General features: G+C 69.5%; 1 protein-coding gene across 1 annotated transcript; it reads left to right on the top strand.

Moving 5' to 3' along the window:
* Window positions 1-226: 226 nt before the first annotated feature.
* On the top strand, window positions 227-9123 carry HIF3A (hypoxia inducible factor 3 subunit alpha). The gene is given in 19 exon segments (XM_052779457.1): window positions 227-505; window positions 914-1050; window positions 1397-1408; window positions 1410-1482; window positions 1826-1850; window positions 1852-1901; window positions 1904-1935; window positions 2440-2624; window positions 4018-4124; window positions 4940-4956; window positions 4958-5088; window positions 5615-5738; window positions 5993-6083; window positions 6336-6514; window positions 7000-7075; window positions 7287-7549; window positions 7885-7969; window positions 8282-8350; window positions 8759-9123. Coding segments are annotated over 19 exon segments (1959 nt in total). The 5' UTR covers window positions 227-276; the 3' UTR covers window positions 8833-9123.
* Window positions 9124-10268: the final 1145 nt, after the last annotated feature.

Below are 10268 nucleotides of genomic sequence, written 5' to 3'. Positions count from 1 at the left end.
GTCCCCAGGCTCACGGTGACAGTGTCCCTGTGCCTATGGTGACGGTGCCGGGGCTGCAGGTGCCTGTGAGCACCCATGGGTGCTGGGGGGTGCTGGTGGTGTGAGAAGAGCTGGTGGGACGTGGTGTGTGTGGGGGGTGGGTGCTGGGGGTGCAGTGTGGGTGTCTGGGGTGCAGTGGGGCTGCAGTGGGTGCAGTGTGGGTGCAGGGCGGGTGCAGTGTGGGTGCAGGGCAGGTGCACTGTGGGTACAGTGTGGGTGCCTGGGGCACAGCGGAGGATGCCCACGAGCACCCATGATGCTGGCGGTGCCGGCAGGTTGATGCTGGAGCTGCGGAAGGAACGCTCGCGGGATGCAGCACGATGCCGGCGCAGCCGGGAGACGGAGGTCTTCTACCAGCTGGCGCACACCCTGCCCTTCGCCCACGGTGTCAGCGCCCACCTCGACAAGGCCTCCATCATGCGTCTCACCATCAGCTACCTGCGCGTCCACCGCCTCCTTGCCGCTGGTGAGCCCCTTCTGGGACCCCTGTGGGACCTTCTGGGACCCCCAAACACCCAGGGGACCTCCTGGGGCCTCCTGGGACCTCCGGGCACCCATGGGACCTCTTCAGATCTCCTGGGACCCCCAGGCACCCATGGGACCCTCCTGGGGCCTCTTGAGATCCCCAAATACCCATGGGACCTCCAAGCACCCATGGGATCCCCTGAGCACCCACAGGACCCTCCAAACACCCCAGACCCCCTAAGCTCCCCCAATTGTCTCAGCCTCCTCAGCACCCTGGGGACCCCCAGAGCACCCATAGGGCCCCTAAGCACCCTAGGGACCCCCTCAGCTCCCCCAGCCCCCCCCCCCGAGCACCCCAGCACCCTGAGCCCCCCTCACCCCCCGGCTCAGTGATGCACCCATTCCGCAGGCGCCTGGGCGGCAGCGGCGGAGGAGGTGGATGGGTGCTACCTGAAGGCGCTGAGCGGCTTCGTGATGGTGCTGAGCGAGGCGGGGGACATGATCTTCCTCTCTGAGAACGTCAACCGGCTCCTGGGGCTCAGCCAGGTTTGGGGGGGGGCGGGGGGGAGCACGCCACTACTCTGCCTGCAAGGGGGTCCCTGGGCACCCATGGGTGGGGGGGGTGGGGGGCAGGGGGGGCAAACAGGCAGCTGCTTGGGTAAGGCATGCCTGGGTGCTTGTGCAAGGATGCTCGTGCGAGGGTGTTTGTGTGAGGCTGCCGTGCGAGGGGGCTCATGCCAGGGTGCTCGTGCAAGGGTGTTTACGCAAGGGTGCTTGTACGAGGCCCCATGTGAGGGTGTTCATGCAAGGGTGCTTGTGCAAGGGCGCTCGTGCAAGGGTGCTTGTGTGAGGCGGTGCAACACCCCCTCCCCATGTTGTCCCCCCCCCGCAGCTGGAGATGATCGGGCCACAGCGTCTTTGACTTCGTGCACCCCTGTGACCACGAGGAGCTGCAGGACGTGCTCAGCCCCCGGCAGGGTGAGACCCCTGGGACCCCTCCAAGCACCCCTGGGACCCCTCTAGTGCCCCCCCAGCACCCCCTGGGACCCCCCAAACACCTCTGGGCCCCCCCACCAGCATCCCTGGGTCTCTTCTGGGACCCCCCCAAACACCCCTGCCCCCCCCAGCAGCCCTGAGACCCCCCCCAAACACCCCTGGGCCCCCCCAGCAGCCCCGGGTCTCCCCTGGACCCCCCCAGACACCTCTGCCCCCCCCAGCACCCCTGGGACCCCCTCAAACACCTCTGGCTCCCCCCCCCCAGTATCCCTGGGTCTCTCCTGGGACCCCCCGCAGCCCCCCCTGACCCCAGCCCCCCCCCCAGCGGTGCCACGGCGGGCAGGGGGAGCGCTCGGGGCGCAGCTTCTCCCTGCGGATGAAGAGCACCCTGACGGGACGCGGCGCTGCCTCAACCTGAAGGCAGCCTCCTGGAAGGTGGGGGGACGTGGGGGGGGATGTGGGGGGACATGGGGGGATGTTGGGGGGAATAGGGGATGTGGGGGGACATGAGGGGACATGGGGGATAGGGACATGGGGGGATGTGGGGGGACATGGGGGGACATGGGGATGTTGGGGGGACGGGGAGATGGGGGATATGGGGGGACATGGGGACATGGGGGGACAGGGAGGTGAGGGGGGACATTGGGGGATAGGGGGACATGGGGACAAGACTTGGGGGGACATGGGGGTCTAGGGGGGACTTGAGGGGGACAGGAGGACATTGGGGCATGGGGGGGCATGGGGCAGCAGGGGGGACATGGGGGGGATGGGAGTAATATGGGAGGACATGGGGGGGCAGAGGGGGGACAGGGCAGCGGGGAGGGGAGGGACACAGTGACAGGGGGGACATGGGGGGCCAGCATCACAGCAGAAGGGACGGGGGGGGTCCATAGGGGTTCCGGGGGGGGGCCCTGGCACCACTACAGCGGCCCCCCCCAGGTGCTGCACTGTGCGGGGCACATGCGGTCGTACGTAGGGGCCGGGGGGGGCGACCCCCCCCTGCGCTGCCTGGTGCTGATCTGCGAGGCCATCCCCCACCCGGGGGCCATCGAGACCCCCCTGGGCTCCGGCACCGTCCTCAGCCGCCACTCCATGGACATGAAGTTCACCTACTGTGATGACAGGTGGGGGGTGTCCCCTGTCCCTCCCCCCCCCAACTTCCAGACCCCCCCACGCCAAACCCCCCCACCCCCCCAAACCCCAGCACCCTCCAGGTCCCTGCACCCCAGTATCCCAACCCCCATGCAGACCCCCAGACCCCAGCACCCTGAACGCGCCCCCCCCCCAGTCCCCTGGCACCCCAAACCATCCCAACCCCCCCAGACCCTTGTTTCCCCCCCCCAGCACCCCAACTCCCCCCCCAGACCCCCAGCACCTGAGCACCCCCTCAAGACCCCCAGGACCCCAAACCCTTCCCCTCCCCTGGACCCCAGCACCCCAAAACCTGCCCACCCCCCTGACTCCTGCACCCCCAGCACCCTGAATGCCCCCCCAGAGCCCTGGCACCTCAAAACCTCCCACCCCCCAGACCCCTGCCCCCCCCAGCACCCCCACCCCATCCCCCAAGACGCCCAGACCCCCAGCACCTGAACTCCCCCAGACCCCCAGCACCCCAAACCCTGAACCCCCTGGACCCCAGCACCCCAAACCCACCCCTCCCGGACCTCTGCCCCCCCCCCCCAGCACCCCAACCCCCCCAAGACTTCCAGACCCCCAGCACCCTGTCCCCCCACCCCCCCAGGACCCCCTGACACCCCAAACCCTCCCCTGGACTGCCAGCACCCTGAACATCCCCCCCAGACTCCCAGCACCCCCACAAACCCTCCCACCCCCCAGATCCCCCCCCACCAGCACCCTGACCCCCCCCTCCCAGTTTCCAGCACCCCAAAACCCCCTGGACCCCTGGCATCCTCCCCCCCCAGACCCCCACCCCTCAGCACCCTGAACCCCCCAGACCTCCACCCCCCCAGCACCCCCACCCCCAGGACCCCTCAGCACCCCCAAGGGCTCCCCCAGGACTCCATAGAGCCCCCCCAGGACTCTCTTGGCCCCCCTCGACCCCATAAGTGCCCCCCAGGACCCCTTAGGGGCACCCCAGTGGCACCATAGAGGACCCTCTGCACCCCATAGGGCCCCCCCAGGACCTCATAGGGGCTTCCCAGACCCACCCCACACCTCATAGACCCCCCCAACCCTCTCGGGCCCCCCTTGACCCCATAAGGTCCCCCCTGGACCCATTAGGGGCATCCCAGGGCACCATAGGGGACCCCCAGCACACCTTGAGGCCCCCCCCCGACTCCACCAGGCCCCCAAGAGCCCCCCCAGGACCTCATAGAGCCCCCCTGGACCCTCTTGGGGCCCCCCTATACCCCAATAAGTGCCCCCCAGGACCCCTTAGGGGCACCTCAGGACACCAGAGGGGACCCCCAACCTCCCCAAGGGCCTCCTCCCAGGGACAGGGAAGGGGGGGAGCCCCTCGGTGAGCCCCGGGGGGCCCGGCTGAGTTGGGGTGTGCAGGATCGGGGAGGTGGCGGGGTACACCCCCGAGGAGCTGCTCGGCTGCTCCCTCTACGAGTACGTCCATGCTCTTGACTCTGACACCCTCAGCAGGAGTGTGCACACCCGTGAGTGCCCCCCAAAACTCCCCCCCGGCACCCCAAGATCCACCTGGGAACCCCAAGATCCCCTTGGGAACCCCAGCATCCCCCCTACACCCCAGTATCACCCTGGGAACCCCAATAACCCCCCATGAACCCCAACATCGCTCCTGTACCCTGAGCACCCCCATCTCCTCCTGGGGCACCCCTGGGCACCCCAACATCCCCTCTGGGCAACCCTGGGTCACCCCAACATCCCCTGAGCACCCCAACATCCCCCCCAGCACCCTCAAGCACCCTAATATCCCTCTGGGGCACCCCCTGGGCACCCCAACATCCCCTCTGGGTCACCCCAACATCCTCCCTGGCACCCCCTGAACACCTCAATGTCCCCCTGGAGCACCTCTGGGCACCCCAGTATTCCCCCTATCTCCCCCTGGCACACCTGGGTCACCCCTGGGCACCCCAGTATCCCAGTATCCCCTCTGAGCACCCCTGGGTCACCCCAACATCCTCCTTGGCACTCCTGAGCACCCCAATGTCCCCCTGGAGCACCCTGGGCACCCCAACATCCCCTTTGGGCACCCATGGGCACCCCAGTATTCCCCCGTCTTCCCCTGGGCACACCTGGGCCACCCCAACATTCCCCCTGGCACCCCATAGCACCCCAATGTCCCCTCTGGGCACCCCGGGCACTCCGACATCCCCCCTGGGTCACCCCAACATCCCCCCCAGCATCCCTGAACACCCCAATATCCCCCTGGGGCACCCCTGGACACTCTCCCCCCTGGCACCCTGCCCCCCCCCCCGCGGGTCACCCGTGGGGTGCTGGCACCCCGCAGTGCTGAGCAAGGGACAGGGCAGTGACGAGCCAGTACCGGTTCCTGGCCAAGCGCGGGGGGTTCTTGTGGGCGCAGACCCAGGCCACCGTCATCGCCAACAGCCGCAGCGCCCAGCCCGAGGGCATCGTCTGCCTCCACTTCGTCCTCAGGTGGGGGGGACACGGAATGGAGGGGACACACAGAACAGGGGGGGACACGGGTCCTCTGCACAGTGTTGGGTGCCCATGGGGTGTTGGTGCTGCAGAAGTGGTGCCTTTTGGGGGGGGTGGGGGGGCAGCACCCCAAAAGTCAGCCGGTGTGAACCTGGGTATTGGGGGGGTTGGCACTCCATGCTCGGTGCTGGGGGGGGAGCACCCCAAATCACAGACCCTGTACTCGGTGCTGGGGGGAGGGGGTCAGCACCCCATAGCCAGTGCCTGGGGGGGGGTCAGCACCCCAAATCTCATACCCCATACCCAGTGGGGGTGTGCACCCCATAAATGGTGCCTGGGGGGGTCAGCACCCCAAATCTCATACCCCGTATCCAGTGCTTGGGGGGGGGGGTCAGCACCCCAAACCTGGTACCCTGCAAGCCATTACCCCCAGCCCATTTTGGGGGGGGGGTTGCTGCCCCATGGGGGGGGTCTGTCCCCCCTCCCCATCCCATGGGGGGGCTGACGGCCCCCCCCCCCCCAGCCATGTGGAGCAGCGGGGGGTGGTGCTGTCACTGGAGCAGACCCAACGCCAGGGTGAGGGGCGCCGCCTGCCCCCCCCTGCCCCTGGCCCAACACCCCCGACACCGTCCTCAACCTCAGCCTTGGTGGGCACCAGTTGCAGCAACGGGGAGCACTGGGAGGGGGTGATGTGATGCTGGGGGGGGACACTGGGAGGTGATGGGGGTACTGGGAGCACTGGGAGAGGATCATGGGGGCACTGGGGCTTGGTGCATGGGGGTCTGGGGGGGCCTGGGATCTTGGGGGGCTGTGGGGGGCATCCCTGGGGTGCTGGGGGGGGTCCCTGGGGATCCTGGGGGGGTTCTGGGGGTCCCCAGCCCCCGTGTGACAGTGTGGGCAGGGGTGGGGGGCCCACGGGTGCTGGGGGGGGTCTCTGGGAGTCTTGTGGGGGTTCTGGGGGTCCCCCACCCCATGTGACAGTGTGGGCAGGGGTGAGGGCCTGTGGGTGCTGGGGGGGTCTCTGGGGGTCTTGTGGGGGTTCTGGGGGTCCCCCACCCCATGTGACAGTGTGGGCAGGGGTGGGGGGCCCACGGGTGCTGGGGGGGTCTCTGGGGGTCTTGTGGGGGTTCTGGGGGTCCCCCACCCCATGTGACAGTGTGGGCAGGGGTGAGGGGCCTGTGGGTGCTGGGGGGGTCTCTGGGGGTCTTGTGGGGGTTCTGGGGGTCCCCCACCCCATGTGACAGTGTGGGCAGGGGTGGGGGGCCCGCGGGTGCTGGCTTTCGTGCGCCCAGCCCACGTCCCTGAGGCAGCACTGCAGCGGGACCCCCGGCGCTTCTGCTCCCCCGAACTCGCCCGCCTCCTCGCCCCCATCTTCGACAACCCCCCAGTGCCCCCCTGCCGCTGCCCCTGCAGCCCCTCTCCGGTGAGTCTGGCCTTGGGGCTTTGGGGAGGGGGAGTGGGTCCCAGCCAGGGTATGGGGGTCTAGAGGGGGGCCCTGGGGAAAAAATGGGGGGTCCCTGGGGGAACATGGGGGGTCATTCCCAAGCTTGGGGGGGCATGGAGGGGGTTTACCTTGGGGGGGGCTTGTTGTCTCAGCCAGGCTATGGGGGGGTGTCTCTGGGAGGCCTTTGGAGGTCCCAGCCAGGATTTGGGGGTCAAGGAGGGTCCCTAGGGAAAATGGGGGGTCCTGGGGGTCCTTCCCAAGCTATGGGGGGGGCTGGGGGGGTCGTTGGGGACTGGGGTGTCCCTGAGGGGTCCTGGCCAGGCTGGGGGGGATCCTGATAGAATATGGGGGGGCAGTTTGGGCTTGGGGGGGAACTTGGGGGGTCCTGGCCAGGATAGGGGGGGCAGGTATGTGGTCCTGGGGGGGTTCTGGGGGTCCATGGCTGTACCCCCCTGCCCCCCCAGCCCCCTGGGGACAAGCTGCTGTTCGAGGTGCAGAAGCTTTTCACGGGGACCCCCGGGGCCTGGCACAGCCCTGCAGGTACGGGGGGGCTGGGTAGGACCCCCACGTCCCACAGGTGGGACCTCCCCCTGTCCCCCCCTGGACCTGGCCATGTGGGGGGTGTGTGTGACCCTGTCCCCCCTGTCACCTCTAGACCTGGCCATGCTGGAGGGGTGTGTGACCCTGTCCCCCCCACCAGACGTGGCCATGTCGGGGGGTGTGTGTGACCCTGTCCCCCCTGTCTCCCCAGGCGTCCCCCCTGGACCTGGCCATGCTGGCCCCCTACATCCCCATGGACGGCGACTTCCAGCTGGGCGGGCCGAGGGCGCCGCGGGGGCGGGGCCCGCGCCCACCCGGCCCCGCCTCCGCGGCCGCGGCCCCGCCTCCGCGGCCCCGCGCCCGCAGCTTTCCTGGGCGCGGCTCCGTCCCCTCCCGCCCTGGCCCCGCCCTCCTGCGCTGGGGCAGCGACCCCGCCCTCGGCCCCGCCCTGAAGCCTCGCCCTGCCAGGAAGAGGTGGGCGGGGCCGCCGCGCGGGGGCGGGACTAAGGGGCTGGGACGGATTGAGGAGGGGCTTGTGGGGGGCTTCAGGGAGGGGCTTGCTGGCGGAGGGCTTGCTGCTTGCTGGGGAGGGCCTTATAGGGAGGGGCTTGTAGGGGAGGGGCTTGTTGGAGAGGGCTTGTTGGGGAGGTGTGCTCTTAGGGGAAGGGCTAAGTGGGCCCGGGGGCGGGGCTTATTGCTGGGTAAGGCTGATGGCGAGGGGGCTTGTGAGGACTGGGGGGCGTGGTAGGGGGCGTGTCGTGGGCGGCGGTGAGGGCGTGTCGTGGGCGCGGTGTGACGGTGCCGCGCAGGGCGCGGGAGCCGAGCGGGGAGGACGCGGGGGCCCCCCTGAAGCGCCCCGAGCTCGACCCCCACCTGCTGCCCCCCCTCGGCCTGGTACGGGGGAACACGGGGTGGGGGGGACACACACGGTTGGAGGGGGGACACGCCCATGGGGGAGGGAGGGGGCGTGGGGACACGGGGAGGGGGGGACGACACGGACTTGGGGATGGGGACAGGAGGAGCCACGGGTGGGAGGGGGGGCCGAGGGACACGGGGGGACACACACACACGTGGGGACACACGGGGACGGGGGGCAGTGGGGGTGGGGGGGGGGCGGGGGGGTGGGGGAGGGGGACAGCTGGGGGGTGGGGGGGTGGCAGGGTGCCTTGTCCCCATGTCGCCCCCCCCCCCCCGTGTCCCCCGCAGGGGCTGCTGCTGAGTGGGGAGGACCCCCCCCGGGACTGAGCCCCCGCCCGGGGCAGAAGCAGCCCCTCGGTGAGGGGGGGGCCTTAATGGGGGGGGACCCCGATAATGGGGGGGGACCCCTGATAATGAGGGGGGTGGTAATTGGGGGGGTCCCAGAACTTTGGGGGGGGGACACACCCCGATAATGGGGGTTTAGTCTAATAATGGGGGACCCAAAATCCGGGGGGGATGTCCCCCAATCTGGGAGGGGGTAGAATGTGGGGAGATCCCAAAACTGTGTGGGGGGGCGAAAATAGGAGGACCCGATAACAGGGGTGAAATGGGGGGGGCACAACCAGAAAGGGGGAGCCCAAATTTGAAGGGAGAACTGGGAGGGTCCCCAAAAAGGGGGGGGCACAACCAAGGGTGCTGCGGGGGGGGGGAGTGTAAGTGGGGGGAGGAAACCCCAATAATGGGTGTGTGTTCCCCCCCTCCCAGAGCTGCTGGCTGCTGGCCTGGCCCTGCCAGGGGCCTCCCTGCATCCCCCGGGGGCCCCCCCAGGAGGAGACTGAGGGGTGCCCAGGGGGGGGCCCCCTCCAGGTCACACATCTGGAGAGCAACTGAGGGGGGGGGGGGCCCGCATGTGGAAGGGCCCCCCCCCCCCCAAACCATCAGTGGGTCCAAACCACTGACTCCCCCCCGCCTTGATGGGGACCCCGAAACAGCCCCTCTCCCAAAAAAAACCAAGGAGGAGGGGGGGCCCAAAACACCACCCCCTGATACCCAATGGGGGACACCAAAAAAAACAGCCCCCCCAACCCACCCCCCAAACAGGGGGGCCCCAACCCCATGTCCCTGGTGGGGGGAGATGACACCAAAAGCCATGACCCCTCCCACAGACCCTGGGGTGCCCCCAGTGTCCCCCCCCCTGCCTGGGGCCCCCCCAGTCCCCCCCCAGTCCCCCCATTTATCCCCCCTTACCCCCCCCAAGCCCCCCACCCCTGGGGCCTCTGAGTGACCCCCTGGCATGGAGGGAACCCCCCAATCTGTTCCCCCAACCCATGGGAGCCCCCACCCATGGGGACCCCCCCCCACCCTGCCCCTTGGGGCCCCACCTGGGCACCCCCCTCCTCAGCTCTGGGGACCTCCCAAGAGGCCCCCCCCCCCAAAATCCTCCCCATAGGGGACCCACCCAGCCCCAACTTTTGGGGGGCCCCCCCAATCCTCCCATGGGGCCTCCCACAGTCCCCCCCTCCTACCTTGGCCTGGCCCCCCTGGGGGGGCTCGGGGGGTGCCCATCCCCCCCACTCGGTGCTGGGCTGAAAATGCCCCTTCGGGGGGCCCCACGGACCCCCCCCCAAATCCAGGACCACCGGGGCAGTGCCCCCCCTAGAGGACCCCCCCTTTTATACTGCTCCGTCCTGCACAGCCCCAGGGCTCTGGAGAGGGACCGTCTCATGTGAGGGCCTCATGCGAAAGCCTCCCTTGTGCAAGAGCCTTGTGTGAGGTCTTCATGCAAAAGCCTTAGGGGTGAGCTGCCCTCGTGCGAGAGGTCCACGTGAGCCAAACTCGTGCAAGAGCCCTGCCCCCAACCACCCTCGCTCTGCTCTCACCCCTGAGCCTGGGCAGTGTGGGGGGGAGCTTGCATGAGGGGCCCAGCCCTTGCACGATGGCCCTTGCACGAGGGGGGTGGTCAGACGCCGCTGCCCAGAGCTGCTGGGACCCACATGCACACCCCCAGCCCCCCCCATGCGAGGCCGAGTGTGCCCCTCCCTGCTGCCCCCCCAAAATGTCGCTTTGGGGGGGCCCTATACTGCCCCCCCTGCCGCTGTTCCCCCCCCGTGTGCTTGCACGCGCTTGTGCAAAGGGGGCATGCGGGGGGGGCTTATGCATGGACACACGCACATGCCCCCCCCCCCATGGGGGTGTCACATGGGGACACGCCCAGTGTCACCCACCCCCACACAGCCCCTCCCCCCACCGTGCTGACCCCCCCCTCCCCCCCCAT

This window comes from Harpia harpyja (assembly GCF_026419915.1).
Source record: "Harpia harpyja isolate bHarHar1 chromosome W unlocalized genomic scaffold, bHarHar1 primary haplotype SUPER_W_unloc_2, whole genome shotgun sequence".
NCBI classification, from domain to species: Eukaryota; Metazoa; Chordata; class Aves; order Accipitriformes; family Accipitridae; genus Harpia; species Harpia harpyja.
The sequence above is the reverse complement of the archived record's forward strand: the minus strand, read 5'-3'. Positions and strand labels throughout refer to the sequence as shown.